The sequence below is a fragment of the Diabrotica virgifera genome, chromosome 3, assembly GCF_917563875.1.
Source record: "Diabrotica virgifera virgifera chromosome 3, PGI_DIABVI_V3a".
Taxonomy (NCBI): domain Eukaryota; kingdom Metazoa; phylum Arthropoda; class Insecta; order Coleoptera; family Chrysomelidae; genus Diabrotica; species Diabrotica virgifera.
The window spans coordinates 94,950,720-94,969,613 of record NC_065445.1 but is presented as its reverse complement, the minus strand read 5'-3'; the positions used below and the strand labels follow the sequence as shown (position 1 = coordinate 94,969,613).

The following is an 18,894-nucleotide window of genomic DNA, read 5'->3' as shown; positions in this document are numbered from 1 at the left end:
ATGTCTCATTGTTACCCAAACGACCTTTACAACAAAAAAAATTAATTTCAACCTAACCTTTAATCGATTCAATGAAAAAATATCTCCAATTATCAAACAATAAGGCCCTGCATATTATCCATTTGCCAAAAAATGAAAGAAAACAGGTTTTTCGTTTAAAATTCAAAAATACCTACCTTTAACAAAAAAAGAATTGGTCAAATATTAACACTCACTGCCGGTCGGAACGAAACTAAACATGTGGGATGCCTACAAACAGAAACCTTGTGGTCCTTACATAAAAGCTAAAGCGCGCATGCCAAAATTTTGACGAAAAAGTCGCATAGGTAGCCAGAAATACAGGTGTCTCATTGTTCCCCGTGTCTCATTGTTACCCATGTTCCCCTACTCGGCGAAGTTGTAGCAGCACGAAGACTTGTCTGGTGTCTGCCCGTCAATTCCTCATCAAGTATTAGTTGAAGAATTACAGAATATCGGTTTAATGCTTATTTCCCCAATAACATTTCTGAAAATTAGCTTGACTCTTCCCGAATATAGTCACATATTGAGCTTTCGGAGGCAAGTTTATGTAAGCCCTATAACATCATCAATTCCAGATTCTATTCTAATAAATTTCGACCAAACACCTTGCCGCATATTTTTGTCACAAGGTACACTCACCTGCTTTGTTTGCAAAAATACAGGACATATATCATCCCAATGCAATAACAGTTCAGTAACGGAATCAACTCATATTGAGTCATACAATGAAGTACCACATCAAACAGCTCCAACAAGTATACTACACAAGGTACCAAACACTCAGCAGTCATCAAGTTATCCATTATCAAATCCGAGCATATCACCTACACCTACAAATCTCCATGACCAAGAAATTACTAATACTCCTACTCATAGCAACACTTTCAATCAACCTCATTCAGCGGCAATACCGTTTTCACAAACTTCGGAAGCAATATCCTCCAATCTATCAGCACCTCTTCCATTAGATACAACTGCAGAAAACTCTAGTAAAACTGATAAATCACCACAATTTTCTGAAACAACCACTTTAACCAATCTTACAAATAAAACTTCAAGCTCGACTTCTGTCACTACCAATGAGTTTGCTCCAGTACTTCCATCCAAATGTAATAAAGCCACAGCATCTAAGTGAAAACTCTAATAGCACTTGCGAAAACGCAAGTTCTTCCATAAAACTCAGTATTGGTGAGATCGATACGCCTCCTTTAGACTCAGCAATTTCATCACAAAATCTGTTTGCAAAACCCAAATCCTCTAAACCAAAAAAACCGCGCTCATCTAAAGTCCATCTACACGGTAAACTCTTGAAAATTTTATTGATAATCATACCCCACCATTCCTTTTAAATTACCACCAATTGTCCCTACTGATTGATAATGTCAAAGGCTCCCCCGACAGTATTAGCGTCGTTAAAGAATTTACAACTGATATGGCTGGTTTACTCCATCTTTTACAAAGCAGCTATCAATATGCAAATGATAGATCTACAAAAACCAAGTTTACAAAACTTCAAAAGAAACTATACATTCATTTAGGGAAAGAGAGTTATGACTTAGACAGTGATTCTTCTGTAGACAATTGTTCAGTATCATCTAACTCCGAATCTGTTAACAACATTCAACTCGATACTTCAATGGAACATTGATGGATTTTTCCATCGTCTCCCTATGCTACAGCTTCTTTTATCTGAATATTCTCCAGATATTATTTGTCTACAGGAGACAAACTTAAAGACCAATCAGTTGTACAATTCAAAACATTTCACTTGTTTCCGCAAAGACCGTACAGATGTAAGAGGTGCAAGCGGTGGTGTAGCAATAGCAATTGTTTCTTCAGAAAAGAATCTTCTTTTCCGTTTAACCCCAGCATGTAGCACATATTCAGCTGAACTCTACGCCATATACCATGCAGTGAAACTTCTTAACGAGCTTACACTCACAAAAGCCCTGATCATAAGATTCCCTTAGCTCTCTAAACTCATTAAAACACATTTTTCCGAAACATGGAAGAAGCGTCCAATTTTTATGGGTTCCCTCACACGTCGGAATAACAGGAAATGAAGAAGCTGGACTGCACGAGAGGCAATTTTAAGTGATTTTTCGGAGCCGATAGGCAAGTGTGTTTCCAGTGACTTAAAAGGATATTTTAAAAATAAAGTGTTGTGTTTGTGGCGAAATGAGTGGTCTCAAAATAATTCTAAGCTGAATAAAATCAAAAATAATGTGTCTCAGTGGATTCCATCGTCGCGCAATAGACGAGAACAAATTGCGGTTGCGCGTTTACGTCTAGGACAAACCAGGTTAACGCACTCTTACCTTTTCACAAAGAATAATCCACCTATATGTGATCAGTGTAACGTCCGATTAACAGTCGAACACTTTTTAATAAGTTGTAGTAAATATGACCAAGACAGCGCCACAATATTACAAACACTCTACCAGAGGCTCTAGGTCAAAACTGTTCCTATGACAATATAGTTAATTACCTAAGATCCATAAACATTTTGTACAATCTGTAGTTGTTTACTTTTGTTATTTACATTTTGTTCCGTCGCTAATAACCTTTTGGTGGATGCGACTTCTTTTTCTAATAAAAAAACTATTAAAACAGTAAATTAATATTTTTATCCTATCGTTTTTCATACTCACATGATTGAGCACTTTACGCCAGCCGTTTTTATAAATAATGGGTCTATTGAATAAAAAGAAGTATTTCCTTCTATTTACAAGTATTTACTTAATAGTAATTGAATAAAGTCATTTCTTTAATGCTTTATTTAATTACTATTAAGTAAATACTTAAATACGAGGAAGTAAAAGCAAATACTTCTTTTTATTCAATAGACCCATTGGGTCTATTCAGACTACGTGCTACGAACATAAAATAGCAGTATATGTTCTGTTAGACGACTTTAAACAGGCCTTCGATACGGTAAAGCGGCAACAGATGTACGAATTAATGAAAGAGATGGGCCTACCAAGTAAAATCGTCAGGATGGTAAAAATGACTATGTATAACACCACAAACGAAATAGCGTGGAAGGGCATAAATCAAATAATTTTGAAACAAAGGAAGGTTTAAGACAAGGAGACCCACTATCAACGAATCTTTTTAATGTAATACTGGAAGCAGTGGCGGCTCGTGATTTTTACAATAGGGGAGGCTATACCTAACTGTAAAATATCTAGACAAATTTGCACTAGCAAAAAAATGCTCCAAAAAATGTAATTTAAGGCCCCATCATTGGACCATTTTTTATTTACATTTCATAATATCATCCTAATTCATAATTTCATGATATCATCATTTTAAAAATAGAGTCTAATAGTAAAAGTTTAATACCAAAGTTTGTGTCGTTTATTTGTTAACAATTCCATCTATTTGTAAATAGATACCTATATGCATATCAAAATAAATACAGATTTGAAGTTTTGCAGTCCATACATAATGAAGCTTCAAATTTTTTAAGATACTCAACTGAATTTTTTTAATTCTAAACGCGGCCTACTGCGGATTCAAAAACACGATAAATTACCGATATTTTGCTTTGAGTTAGAGATATCGGAAAAAGTTATTTGAGCAAGTTGTTCCAAATATTATTATAACCCCACATACCAAATTTCATAACAAAATTCGCACTTTTAGATTTTTCATTATTTTTAGTCAGGACCCTAAAATTCGTTGTCCCCAGACGCACCCAACCACCCAACGGAGCTGAGAAGTTACTCTGCCTCCCTTGGTATATCTCCGGGCAGCGTGTGATGGCGCCGTAGATGCCACTGTTAGGAGACCGGGTCTCTTTAAACGCCAGCTGCGCTGCACGGAGCATTAGCAAAGGAGAATGCTGGGCTTCTCGGCTCCGTTCGTGCATCTCGGGGTAACCCAGGGTCCTGCCTACAATAATAGTACATATGGATCGCGTCTCAGGTAACTGAGACGCGATCATGCGTTCTAATGCTAATGCTCCGTACGTATGGATAATTAGTGATAATATGGAATTTACACGTTGTATAATAGTGAGAGTAATTGTTGTTTTCGCGATTCATGATAAACAAAACAGTATACTTAGAGTGTGTAAAAAATTTATGGGGAGGCTGAGCCTCCCTTGCCTCCTCTGACGAGCCGCCACTGACTGGAAGGAATAATTAGAAAAAGTAAAATAAACACACAGGAAACGATTTTTAAAAATGGCCATCAATGTATAACATTCGCAGACGATCTAACACTATTAACAAGACAGAGCTAAAAAATTAATGAGAAATATAATAAAAGAAGCAAAAAAGTTTGGTCTCCTCATAAATAAGGAAAAGACAAAATACATGATAATGGGAGAAACATAAAGAAAGAGGAAAATTTCACATTGGAGATAACTCTGTTAGTTTCAGAATTTACTTATCTGGGTGTAAAAATAGATGAGAAGGGACATGGGGAAGGTGAGATAAAAGCAAGAATAGCAAAAGGAAAAAGTATGGGGCATTGTGATCATTAATGAAATCCAAATGTCTCGAGAAAAACAAAAATAAGAATCTACAAAACCGTTATCAGACCTACAGCTACATATGCATGTGAAACATGGGTGCTTAAAAAATCAGAAATAGAACTTTTAGAAAGATGGGAAAGAAAAATACAAAGAGCAATATATGGAGGGGTGAAAATAGATCGTCAATGGAGAAGAAGAAATAATAAGGAACTTGAAGAACTATATAACGAACCAAAAATAACGACGGCTATCAAAGCACAGAGAATCCGATATTTAGGACACGTTGAAAGAATGGGAAGGGAAAGAATGCCAAAAATGGTACTATCACGTAAGTCAATCCAAAAAAGAAGAATAGGTAGACCAAGAAGGAGATGGAAAGAGAGCGTATATGAAGACTTGCAAAAGAGTAATATTGTGAACTGGAAAGAAAAAGCTTTGGGACAGAAAACAATGAAAGGAAGTGGTCAAGAAATGTATGGAAAGACTATAAGGAATATTTAAGTATATATAAGTGTTTTATATAAATGAATGTAATATTGTATATAATCTAGTAGTATAGTATAGGATATAGTGTTATACATATATAATGTAATAGTAATATTGTAAGAAAAACAAGTAATTGGACTTCGTAAGTCCTAGGTTTTCACCCAAAGTAATCGAAAGTAGAATTGGAAGTCGATATTTGAATTCTTCGTGTAACTTTGCGTGGATTGATAAGTATACAAATTTACTAATTTTGAGTCATTTTTACTAAACTGTTTTAGATGTAACTGTAAACAGAAATAACTCTAAAGATTTAAATCTTTCAATACGCTTCGATTTATGTGTTACATATACTATTACTGAGTCTATTAGGACCGTGCAAGTTCGGCAAAACGACACCTGGTTTCTACGCTCTGCAATTTTATTCGTACTTTTAATTATATTGGCCAATTATATTAGTCCTGGTTACTGGATAATTGTCAAGGTCATAGTCCAAAAAAATAAGATTCAGGTTATGTTATTAAAACGTAAACAATTGTATGTAGTAAATAAAATTAGTTATTAAAATGCAGTACTGCAAGCAAAATACAATTAATTTAATTTACCTTTATATAATAATTGCATATATCAATATTGTAGAGCAACATATAATTTTTCTTCTTCAATGACAGTAGGTATGAAATGTACGTCAATTTGACAATTTCAATGGACAATATGAATTATTTAAGAAAGTTGCAATATTTCTCCGCTATTCGCGCACGATCGTTTCTCGTATCCCTTCCAAGTACTTGCACACCGCGAATAATGGCATTTCCGGTTATAACTTTTTAAGCGGCAATTACGAAAAAACCAAAATTTTACATTTGTTCTCATCTTGCTAAGCCACGTTGAATAATTTATCACTTATTCTCTTTCGGCGACTTTAAAATAGTAAATATAGTCGGTTCGCTAAAGACGCAACTGGCTAGATATTTTAGTCGATAATTTTTGTTTTTTGTCAATTTTGCAAAAATTGGCAAAATTACTAACTATTTAGTAATTATTTTTTGCCAATTTTACTAAAATTGGCAAAATTACCGACTAAAATATCTAGGAAGTTGCGCCTGAGTTTAGCGAACAGACTATACTTACGGTTGCAACTATAAAACCGGAACTCCGACGTCAAATTTCTCATCTTTAATAATACCTAATACCATCCTTAGGTTAAAAGCTTTCATTCGACACCCCATTTGTCATTCTATCTGTATTAATAACGGATGAGTTGTATTCGCGGATGGACAGACAGCCTAGGTAAAAATTTTCATCTTTAGTACCATGCTTGAACTACAAGCTATCATTTGGCACCTCATTTGTCATTATACCTGGTATAATGACGGAGGATTTATACTCGCTGTCGGAGGGATCGACGGACAGACAGCCTAGGTCAAATTTTTCACCTTTAGTATCATCCTTGGATTATAAGCTTTCATTTGACACCTCATTTGTCATTCTACCTGGTATATTGACGGAGGAGCTATATTCGCAGTCGGACGGACCGACGGTCAGACAGCGTAGTCAATTTCTCACCTTTAGTACCATCCTTGGATTATAAGCTTTCATTTGACACCTCATTTGTCATTCTACCTGGTATAGTAGATGAGTTATATTCGCGGTCGGACGGACCGACAGACTAAGTCAAATTTCTCACCTTTAATACCATCCTTGGATTATAAGCTTTCATTTGACATTCTACCTGGTATAATGACGGAGGAGTTATATTTGCGGTCGGACAGACCGCCTAAGTTAAATTTCTCACCTTTAGTACCATCCTTGGATTATACGCTTTCATTTGACACCTCATTTGTCATTCTACCTAGTATAATGGGAGGAGCTATATTCGCGGTCGTATGGACCGACAGCCAAAATCAAATTTCTCATCTTTAGTACCATCCTTGGATTATACGCTTTCATTTGACACCTCATTTGTCATTCTACCTGGTATAGTAGATGAGTTATATTCGCGGTCGGACGGACCGACAGACTAAGTCAAATTTCTCACCTTTAGTACCATCCTTGGATTATAAGCTTCCATTTGACACCTCACGTGTCATTCTACCTAGTATAATGACGGAGGAGTTGTGGTTACAGACAGACGGACGTGGATAATCCAAAGTTTTCACATTTTTTCAAAATTGTGTGAAAACAAAAATTAATCTTTCAGCCCTAGGTCTTCAAGGCCTGTTGAGCTTAATAAATAAAATAAATACAGAATGAGATGGTTGGATGACGACCTGAAAACAATGAACATAAGACAATGGAGAAGGACACAAGAGAGATCTGAAGGACAGGACATAGCCAGACAGGCAGACCCATCCAGGGTTATGATGCCAAAAGAAGATGGAGAAAATATCTTTAGGCAAGTCACTAATAAGGAAAACAATGGTTAGAACAAAGTTATATAATAAAAGTTAAATTCTTAAAATGTAATTTTTATTAAATTATTTTGACCAAGACTATTACACTGAAACACAGATCCAGAAAAGGACTAACTAATTCAGATATCTAAGATATTAACTTACACAGCTTACAAACTAAAAGATATTATTGTGCGCCCACCAATCCACAAAAACACGTAAATAACTGTCAATGCTAACTACCTTTCACCACTCAATTTGGAGATAAACATTATGAAACTAGATGTATTTCCACAACAACCAACATGGTACTTTCTTTGTACTTTAAGGTTAACAGTGTTGCCACAGGCAATGATTATGTATAATTTTCAATTTTAAAAGCCGAAATATAAAAAAAAAACAATTCAGTCTGGTTGAAGGGAAACATCTAGTTACTCAAAAGTATTATTTATCGACAAGAAAACCATAAAAATTGGCCTATATAAATTTAACCAGCCAAATTTGGCAGTGCAGGTGAGTTAGTGTTTCTAATGGCACAAAGACACATACGGAATGATATTTTTGCTATATAATAATAAACCAAAGATATTAAAAATATTTTCAACGACATATTTGTAAGATTGGCGCCCAAATACATGGGTGCGGCAAAAAATCAAAACTTTTTTAAGACTGAACATTTAATCATCATCTTCCTCCTCTTCTCCGGCATCATTGTCGTCATTATCTTCATCTCCGGAGTCCTTGGGTTCTTCTTTCTTCTTTGGTCTGCCACGGCCTCGTGCTAAAAAAAGAGTATATAATATAGAATGTGATAAAATTGGAAATAAAGGAAATAAAAGTTATAGCCTTGTAAATTTTATATTTTGATATTTCCATGAACTATAATAATTGAATCACATATTTCTATGTATATTCTTCAATACTTAAAACTTTTGCCTATGAGATTAACCAATATAGTAATTATAACACTTTTTTAATTGTTAAATATGAAACTTCATGGTAAGTAATTATATACAGTATGGTGCAAATGAAAGGAATAAATTCGTTATTTCGTAAGCTGGAGACTTTAAAGGAAAATCCTGAAACAGGTCAATTTTTATTATTAAATTATGGTCTTTTGGCATATACATACATATATATATATATATATATATATATATATATATATATATATATATATCATGCTATTGACGTCATCCATCTGGGCGTGATGACGCCATCGATAATTTTTTTAATGAGAATAGGGGTGGTGTCATTTAAAAGGTCATTAAATTCTCTATTCAGTAATATAAACATTAATATAATTATTTATACAGTGGCCAAAAAATATTTTTTTGGAAATAAATTAATTGACAAAAAAGAATATAATTTAATTTATTTAATTCAAGATACAAAAAATAAATTAATTGACAAAAAAGAATATAATGTAATTTATTTAATTCAAGATACATTTTACTACTGTCAGAAATCAGAAAAAAATGTTTATTTCACAAATAAACATTGCTTTTCGCTTAAATTAAATGTTTCTAATTACTAAGAGGCAGGTGGCTGGAAGCTGGTTTGAACAGCGAATTTAATTTAAACAAAAAGCAATGTTTGTTTGTGAATAAACATTTTTTTCTGTTTACTGGCAACAGTAAAATGTATTTTGAATTAAATAAATTACACATATTTTTCTTTTTTTTTTTGTTAAATAATTTAATTAAAAAAAATGTTTTGGACACCTTGTATAAATAATTATGTTAATGTTTATATTACTGAATAGAGAATTAATTACCTTTCAAATGAGCTAGCACACGACCCCTATTATCATTAAAAAAATCATTGATGTCATCACGCCCAGATGGATGACGTCACTCATAATATGTAGGCCAAAATATCATAATTTAAAAAGCACACGACCCCTATTATTATTAAAAAAAAAATCATCAATGTCATCACGCCCAGATGGATGACGTCACTCATAATATGTAGGCCAAAATATCATAATTTAAAAATAAAACTCGACCTGTTTTGGGATTTTTCCATATAGTCGCTGGTTTATGAAATAACGAATTTATTCCTTTCATTTGCACCATACTGTATAAGTTCTCATCACATATGAGCCACTGAAGAGCAAAAGTGGTGCAAGTCAAAAAAGTTCCCAGCAATAAGTGCCTTTAGTAGAAATTCTATACAGACAGTGTCTATGGAATTTGGTTTTTGTTTGGACAAATAAGTACAGTAAAACCTGCCATATCCGGATCAATGTGGCGACAGACCGATCCGGATATGAAAAAATCCGGATATCAAGACCACTACTTCTTTTACAGTCTCTGAACCGTTTTCTCCTTCATACCAGTCATACCATTCCAGTAATCAACGCCGTCAATAACTTTCGTCGATAGACAAGTTTTATAGATTCTATAATACATTATTTCGCCATCTTTTAGTTCTTCTTTTAGTGCGTTGTCAAACAGCAGGACTACCTTTCTCGGTAGATCCAGACGGCAGAACCGTCCGGATATGGGGAGATCCGGATGACAGGTCCGGATATGGCAGGTTGTACTGTATAATATATTCTTTTACCCAAACACAAAATAAATTCCATAAAAACCTTCCTGTGTACAGAATTTGTGCCAAATCACTTGCTTGGCGAGAACTTGATTTTTTGACACCACTTTTGCTCACAGTGACTCATATATTATTGTATGAGCCCAAAATTAAAAGGTAATAAATATGAAATCATATAACATGAAAATATCCTTTGAATATATTAACTTTTTCCTTCCTGAAAAATTTAAAATTTAGGCTTAAAATGTTCCTTCCAGCTTCTGCAACCATAGCTTCAAAACAACTTTTAACATAGAATATGATTTGCCCTTATTAATAATACTATAATCTTTCATTCTGTTTAAATTTCTCAAAAATAATTATTAGTTTTCTCAGAATTCGAAAAAATGAATGCATAAAAGCATTAGACCGAAATTTTGTGCCTAGGCTCTTAAAAAATAAAAAAATATAAAGTATTATACATTTTTGTAAGCAGTATTTTAAAAGCTTTTAAATGAGCTGTCACGTGATGTACTTCCGTATTTAAAAAATCAAAATTGTGACTGTCTCCTGAAGAGGTATCTCGTAAAGTTCGAAACATTGATGCTATAATATACATACTATGAATATTTTAAAAATCGACCTGTCGAGTTTTGCTTATGTGCTAAAAATAAATAAGTTAATAGGGGGGGAGGGGGGTAACACTTATTCCAGTGCACTGTATATACAATGTTTTTATATTTTTATTTAACTGGGAAATAAGCCACAATTTAACTTAAAAATGCTTTGATAACGACATCCGAGGTGCAAGTCAAAACGTCAATAAAATCATTTTTTTAATTTATTGTGGCTTATTTCCCAGTTAGAATAAAAAAATCCATAAAAGCCACAAAGAAATAGCTTCAGAACAATATTAAGAAACCGGTATGGTTTTATACCGGGTGTCCACTTATATTCTCCCCCGTTTTAACTGCCTATAACTTCTAAACAGCTAAAGATATAAATATGCGGTTTTCACTGAAATGTTTTATTTTAGTAAGTTTTGTCTGAATGGATTGAATTTTTTGTATCGCTTTCAAATACGAAAAAAAAGGCTGATTTTTGAAAAAATACGTTGACGTTTTTTAATGGAACACCCAGTATATTTTTTTTTTGTAAATTGAAAGAAAGGTCATTCACCTATCCAGCGATATTAAGTTTTTCATAATCGGTAATCAAACCACTGAGTAATTAATTTTTAAAATGAGAGGTGCAACGTGGATATCACATACCTAAATAACATAACTAAGTAAATTGATATTATGTTATGTGATTTCCACATTGCATCTCTCATTTTCAAAATTAATTGCTCACTCATTTGACAACCGTAAATGACCGTTTTTTCAAGTTTTTGGGTAAAACACCCAGTATATTTTTTTGTAACATAAAAAAAAACGAGTCATTTACCTATCCAGCGATATAAAAATTTTTAAAATCGGTTGTCAAATGAGTGAGCAATTAATTTTTAAAATGAGAGATTCAATGTGCAAATCACATAACAATATCAATTTGCTTATAGTCGGTTCGCTAAACTCAGACACAACTGGCTAGTGATTTTAGTAAGTAATTTTGCCAATTTTTGTATAATTGACAAAAAAATAATTACTAGACAGTTAATAATTTTACTAAATTGTTAGTAATTTTGCCTACTACTAAAATTTTTTGCTACTAAACTTTTGCTAAAACTACTAAAAACTTTTGCTACTAAAATATCTAGCCAGTTGCAGTGGCGGCTCGTACCATTTTAAGAAGGTAGTGCCACAACTCGGGCAGCCGCCAAAATTTTTAGTGACGGATTCACGATATTGTCAAAGAAAGGTATACTGACGACAAAAACTAAAAAAAAAAATATGCGCGGATACTTTTATCTTATGTACATATCTTAAGTTTATTGATCTGAGGTGCCAAGCAATTGTCCAACATTGATCAAAACAGTTCCGTAAATTAATTAATAATAAAATCCTCTTAACCTACCACCAGCATTTACTGCTGATAGTGCTTGAAAATTGTTATTACGATTTAGTCTCTATTTATCAATTTATAAAAATAATACTATTTCATTATTCACACACATGCACAAATTTTTGTAATGTCACTTTTAAAGTTTACGACGATATATTATGAAGTTCATTCTTCTATCTTTTGGTTGCAAAGTTTTCAATGACTTTATAATTAAAATTATCAATACAATTTACAAAATTCTTTTCTGCAGATAGCATACCTAAAGCACTATTTTTCGATGTAAACATCAAAAAACAGCGTTCTGCTTCAGATGTTGATATAGGAATGGTAACTAAAATACTTAAAAGTTTAATAGTTTCTTCAAATGTGCTTTTTAAACCTTCCCTCTACAATAAAACCGATAGCAAACAGCCCCAGAGGTAGTACTTAATTCGTCTCGCTAATACAGTACCTACTTCTAATTCAGTTTTAAACCGAGTTTTGCTTAAAAATTAAAATTGTCTCCATGTTTCATTAAGAAATGATTCGGAGAACTGATGCTTATAAGCAGAAAACTTCTCCGACATAAATAAATTAGAAGCAACTAAATGTCCGGAGAAGGTAGACCTTTGAAAGATCTGGTACTTTGAATAATATGAACCTTTAAGTCGTTGTCTAATTCGGCGCTAAAATTGACCAGCTCCTTAAATATGCCTCTATTTTCTGAATTTTCTTTTTCGTCGTGACCTCTTAAAGCTAACTCGAAAGCTCCACAACACCTTATAACATTTGTAGTTTTTTTTCTAGCGAAAAACCACCAAAAAAATTTTTAAAATACTAATCTTTATTGTCAATTAATAAATTAAACTTAAGAAATAATCAAAATATTATCAAAATACCCACGATCATGATGCACTAAAAGTTTAATTATAAATACAAAAACTTTTTAACAGAAAATATTCATAATAAAAGCGACAAACCAGCACGTAAAGAAACTCAAAATAAATTGACCTGGCTTCATACCCTCGTGCCTGGCACAGAGATTCTAATGTTAAGGTATACTAATAGTCCAATATAGCTCTTTCTCTGTCACTTACATAGAATGCTCGTAAAATCTTTCTCTCTTTACTCGTGCCAGTACTGACTTCGGCGCGAAGGAGATTCTCCTGTCGAATACTCTCCGCTGTCGGCAGGGATTGTATTGCGCCCATAGTTGCCATATTTTATATAATTTATGAAGATCAAACTAAATACACACAAAAAAATTAACAAGAATTAAAAAGTTTTGAAGATAAAAAATATGTTTATGGATAGTAAGTTAGCAAGGTAGTGCCATGGCTCTATGGCACTACCTCACGGGCCACCACTGGCCAGTTGTGTCTGAGTTTAGCGAACCGACTATAGTTATTTAGGTATGTGATATCCACCATGCTCTTCTCATTTTAAAAATTAATTACTCAGTGATTTGACAACCGATTTTGAAAAACGTTATATCGCTGGATAGGTGAATGATCTTTCTTTCAATTTACAAAAAAAGTATACTGGGTGTTCCATTAAAAAAAAGTCAATGTTTTTTTCAAAAATCCGCTATTTTTTTTCATATTTGAAAGCGATATAAAAAAATTCAATCCATTCAGACACAACTTTTACTAAAATAAAACATTTCAGCGAAAACTGCATATTTCTATCTTGAGCCGTTTAGAAGTTATAGGCCTTAAAATGGGGGAAAATATAAGTGGACATCCGGTATAAGACAGGAGTGGAACTCAATGTTTTCATACAAGGTATTTCACTATAGGATAACTTTGCATTCATTAAATGTTTCTGCACGAAGGCATGAGAAATATGGGAATACGTATTTGTCTGAGAAAGGTGATGTATATGGGCGACTGGAGAAAAATTTATGAGGGCTACGGTGGTTGTAAAGCCAGAATGTTGATTACGGAATTTATCAGTCAAATATTCTTTTTTTTTATGCTTTCTTCTACTTAGTTGGCTTTGGTTTTTTATACATGTACATAGTCAAAGAAACTGTAAAAAATACTTACATGCTCCGGCAGATTTGGCTTTTGGTTTGACTGCGCTCTTCTTTTTCGTGGTTCCCTTTGGCCTGCCTCTACCCCTCTTTGCAGGTGATGCACCTTCATCATCTGCATCCTAAAATAATTAAAAAATATATGATGATAAAGAATACCACCGAATAGAATAGAATAATTTTTTATTTGCATAAACGTTTTACATAATCGCGTAAATAACATCAGGTTTTTTAAACACTATAAAAAAAAGTAAGAAAGTTCGAAAAATGTAAAGAATACCACAGATTATAAAAATTGATATCATTTACATAAATTGACTTACTTTCTTCCCCCTCTTTTTTGTATCAACCTTCTCTGCTTTTTCTACTTTTTCAGCTTTCTCTGCATTAGCTTTGCGTCCTCGCTTTGAGGGTGTCGTTGCTGCGTCATCAGACATGGTTGATTTGTTGATTTATGTAAAATATGACTAAAAGAAAATATTAAATGTTAGTAAATCCACATAAAACAGAAATATCTGAATAGTATTATCATCAATCAATGAAAAACAAAACACCAATAATATATTTCATGAAGTACAAAAAGAAACAACAGAATAATTTTAAAGAAATAAGACAAGTTATTGTGATCACCAGGTGAGAATTAACAAGGATATAGTTAACATTATCAAGAGACAAAATTTTAAACTCATACGAGACTTAGAAAAAAAGTTTTTGAAAATTAATGTAATTTTATATTATTTGTTATTTCATCATTTTGAATACTTTCTCATACATCATCTATGGGCATAGAAGCCATCTCCAACTGGCACCTTTAGAATCTGTACACTGTATGTACAGCTGGTTCCAAAAAAAACTGATACGACTCTTAAAGCGTATTTTGTAGAAAATTGAGCAGTGTACTTTCTTCTTCTTCTTTTTGTTTTTGGTCTCGCTGCAAGGCAATTACCAGCACGATTTATAGGCGATATTGATGTAGTCTGGCTCTAAGCCATATCAAAATCGCTGACTATGTTCTTGTAAAAAGCTTTTGATGAGGTGTGATATAATGAATATGAGTTTATTTATATTTAATTTATTATATTTCGAAGGATAAACACTTATTATGTACATACTGTCACTGTCACCGCCAAATCTTAAAATTTGTCAGATAACTTCAACCTCAAAAAATGGCTGTTTGTTTGTTTATTTTATTATTTGTCTGTCATAATAAATATAATATAATGTCAGACCAATCATACACTGCTCAAAATGATCAAATCTTACTAAGAGTCGTATCAGTTTTTTTAGGAACCAGCTGTACATTAAAAAACATGTTTATAAATATTCAATATCGGAATAGAATACACTCATTTGAACATGCGAAAAAAATCTCTTTCCTACCCAAAGAATCTAAAATCATGGAATTAAGTCGCTGGTGTGTTCATAATAGAATATATCAAACAATGATAGCAATATGGCGAAAGACATGCTAATATTTGACTATAAAAAAATAGTAACAGCAGTGTAATTTTCACAGGAATGCTTCATAAAAAAACATGATTTATATACAGTGATGAGCGAGCTAATAACCGGCAAAATAATGCAAAAGATGGAAAACATAATACAGTATTGCCCAAAATAAACAGTACTGAAACTGAAACGCAGATGTATCTTTGTCATATTCAAATTAACTAGTATAGACCTGTCGAGTAATCTTTAAATAATTACTTAGTAAGGCCTAATTGTTAAAAATGGTGTTAAATAAGGAGGAGCAAGTGTTTCTCGTGGAGCATTATTTTCACTCATACGAAATCGGCCGACGTAATAGTGCAAGTCTGCTATACGTGTGTGTGATCAATTCACACAACAGTTTAATAAACGTTGTCCAAGTAATGCTGTAATTTTGAAGGTTGTTGAAAATTACAGCATTAGAACGTTTATTAAACCATTGCGTTGTGTGAATTGATCACATACGTATTGCAGACTTGCACTATTACGTCGGCCGATTCCGTATGAGCGAAAATAATGCTCCACGAGAAACACTTTCTCCTCTGTATTTAACACCATTTTTAACAATTGGGCCTTAATAAGTAATTATTTAAAGATTACTCGACAGGTCTATACTAGTTAATTTGAATATGACAGCGCGCACGAAAATACATCTGTGTTTCAGTTTCAGTACTGTTTCTTTTGGGCAATACTGTACATTATGAAAAAAAAAAAAAAGAGATGAAACTAGTAGGTGTAAAATTATCGAGAGGAAACTATACATTGACATATGTATTACATAGTATCCCACCTTTAGACGTATCAGCGGAGTATGACAACTGTCACTGAGAGAATTTTATAAAATTCTACAGTCACAAACATCTAAAGGTGAGAAACCATGTAATGTAATTAAAATTTATACTTATCGATAGTTTTACACCTCTACCAGTTTCATCTCGTTCTATTTCACAACACATGTTTTCCATCTTTTGCATTGTTATGCCAGTTATTAGCACACTCATCACTGTATATTAATGATGAGAGATTATAGACGAGAGAAAAGATGGCCTTTATATTGCTAAGTTGTATCATAATGGCTGTTCAATCAAAATGTAGATCTTGAAGTTAATCTTTAATTTTGGAAAATCTGGACCTGTATTCTGTCTGCCAGACATAATAATATTATGATGTTTTTATGCCTGTTACATACAGAAATCAATATACATGAACAGTACCGGCGCTAGGGTATAAGGCGCCCGCCTGCAAAAGAAGCATAGGCGCCCTTCGGTGTCTTTTAAATTAGTATTTTGTATAGGACCGACAGAAAGAAGGTCATTTCGCTCCCCCCAAACAGGGGCGCCCGCCTGCAGTGCATCCCTTGCAGGCCCGTTATCGCCGGCCCTGTACATGAAATAATGGGAGGAGGGAAGTATTTGAATTGATGCTATGAGATGCAAAGTGGCCTATCCCACAATTTTACCAAAACACTTTTATTACATCAAAGTATTTTCAGATACAGAGTGGCTCCAGCAACCTTCGGCTATTGATTGGTTGCTTGAGACACTCTGCATCTGAAAATACTTAAATAGGGGACAACTTAAGTGTTTTGGTAAAATTGTGAGTTAGGCCACTTTGCATCTAATAGACTCAATTATGACATGGATTTTATAAATTAGGTAAATAACATTTATTTAATATTAGCCTAAAGTATCTGGAAAATTTGCAGTGAGGATCAACATTTCACCCCCTTATGGAGGTCAACTTCCTTTTAGGCGGTTAAGCACAAAGCCAGCCCACTTATTAACAAACTTAATTGATAATCAATGTAGTCAATAACTAAGCAACGCCATCTTCCCAGAAGCACACAAAAAAGTGATTTTTTCATTTCTAGGACTTGCGCCATTGAGGGTAAGAATGATGCCACATGCCATGTGATCAAGTGAAAAGTGAAGCCGCCTTCACCTCATCAACCTACCAAAATTTTGGCTCTCTGATATGGCGCCAAAATAATATACTCACAAAATTGATAATCATGGCCAAGCTTTTTCGATCAGAGTAATTGTGACTAACCTTGAGCTTCTTAAAAACACTGACACTGACGCAAAATCAGAAACTGTGATCATCAAAATATGTTTTAATTTTAACAAGGAATAGAGTCAACCACCGCATGGCCTTCAATTTACAAAGCTTTGCAAGTTTATCAAAAAAACTGTTTACATTTCCGGAAATTTGAAATTAATCAATAAAACACTCGAAACTTTTGTCGTAATTATTTTTAGATCCAATTATAACCTGATAAGAACAACAAATTTATTGACGAAGATTTTGTGTAACAAAACTACACAGAAATGATACTATGCCCAAATACTTGTTCAAAAAATTCGACGCCGTAAGCGCGCCATTCTCAAATGCTTAAAATAATACAATATTAAAATTCTATGCCAACACCCAAATATTTTTCGAATAAAATAAGTATTATACATACCAAAACGCGATACTAAAGTAGAAAAGAAAAAATTAGCTACAATTTGGAATAAAAATCGCCTAAAAACCGCCTATACTTACAGAGGAATTAATTTTCGAAGTAGTGAAATGAGTTTAGTTGGCTTGGACCGTGAATTTTGGTCGGCCATGCCAGGCAAAATAAATAGCTTTATTATACTTGGAAATTAATTGCTTTAAAACCATACTACACACTACGAAACCAATAACACAGTAAATTAGGGTAAAAAAACTAATATTTGCTAGTAATTTTGTACGAAACCAAATAAATTCCTATGATTTTATATTAAATATTGAAGAGATAAATAAAATCGACTTACCAAACACACACACTAGCTGGCTGTGCCGATTGTTCGAAAGCGTTCCGATGAGGTCGCTTTAGCTACCCGCCAAAACCACCCGACCAATCACGAGACTTCGTCCTCGAATAAACAAATCATTGTCCTTTTCTAATCTCAACCGTTTTTCTTTTCAAATTGTATTTTATTTTTTTTTAATTCCCTTCCAAGAATTCATAATTTATAGCTTTTAACGAAACTACTCTTTCAATTGTTACAAACAATAAAAATAGGTGTTCTATTTAGGCAGTTATGTTGGTGAACAAAAAATCGATAGGGCTGTAACTGTAAAGAATTTGACTACAAGACAAAGATAAAGCATGAGTCATATCTTGTTTACAGATAAATATATTTACTTATTCATATTTTTTTATGTGTACATTTTTTGTTATCATAAAATGTTTCTTACATGCTTTTGTTTTAAGCAATCAATAATACCTAAATGGGAGATGGAATATAATGTAAACGATAAGACTTCGATAAAAGATAGGACTACAAAATGTCGAATCGACAGTGTTTTTCAAAATCATTTAACATTTAAGATTAGCATTGTAAAATTTAAATTCGGGACATATTAATATCTGCCCAAAAAGCATTCACCATAAATTGCATTTATCATATTTATTTCGAGTTCCAAATCTATGAAAAATATGGCCGCCC

The 18,894-nt window shown here is 33.2% G+C and overlaps 1 protein-coding gene and 1 long non-coding RNA gene across 4 annotated transcripts in view; one reads left to right on the top strand and one right to left on the bottom strand.

Annotated features, from left to right (window-relative positions):
• The window catches only part of LOC126881209 (uncharacterized), a 30,609-nt gene extending 12,954 nt beyond the window's left edge, over positions 1–17,655 (top strand). The window contains exon 2 of the long non-coding RNA XR_007696758.1: positions 17,286–17,655. This is a non-coding gene — a long non-coding RNA (uncharacterized LOC126881209). The remainder of the gene's footprint in view (positions 1–17,285) is intronic.
• On the bottom strand, positions 7,440–18,548 carry LOC126881208 (chromosomal protein D1). Of its 3 annotated transcripts, none has more exons than XM_050645310.1 (4): positions 18,217–18,548; positions 14,251–14,394; positions 13,941–14,049; positions 7,440–8,161 (listed from the first exon to the last, which is right to left on the bottom strand). In XM_050645310.1, exons 2-4 carry the CDS (start codon positions 14,362–14,364, stop codon positions 8,058–8,060), a joined length of 327 nt encoding a protein of 108 aa, XP_050501267.1. In that variant the 5' UTR covers positions 14,365–14,394; positions 18,217–18,548; the 3' UTR covers positions 7,440–8,057. The 3 variants fall into 3 exon arrangements, with proteins under 3 accessions (XP_050501267.1, XP_050501269.1, XP_050501268.1); XM_050645312.1 differs by lacking the exon at positions 18,217–18,548 and adding an exon at positions 17,880–17,940; XM_050645311.1 differs by lacking the exon at positions 18,217–18,548 and adding an exon at positions 17,465–17,573.
• Positions 18,549–18,894: the final 346 nt, after the last annotated feature.

Excerpts from the sequence above, each read along its gene's own strand:
- LOC126881208 (XM_050645310.1), bottom strand. The coding sequence starts at position 14,364 with ATGTCTGATGACGCAGCAACGACACCCTCAAAGCGAGGACGCAAAGCT. Across the intron at positions 14,050-14,250 it reads CAAAAAAGAGGGGGAAGAAA|GATGCAGATGATGAAGGTGC; the intron begins GTAAGTCAATTT and ends TAATTATTTTAG. Across the intron at positions 8,162-13,940 it reads AGCCAAATCTGCCGGAGCAT|CACGAGGCCGTGGCAGACCA; the intron begins GTAAGTATTTTT and ends CTCTTTTTTTAG.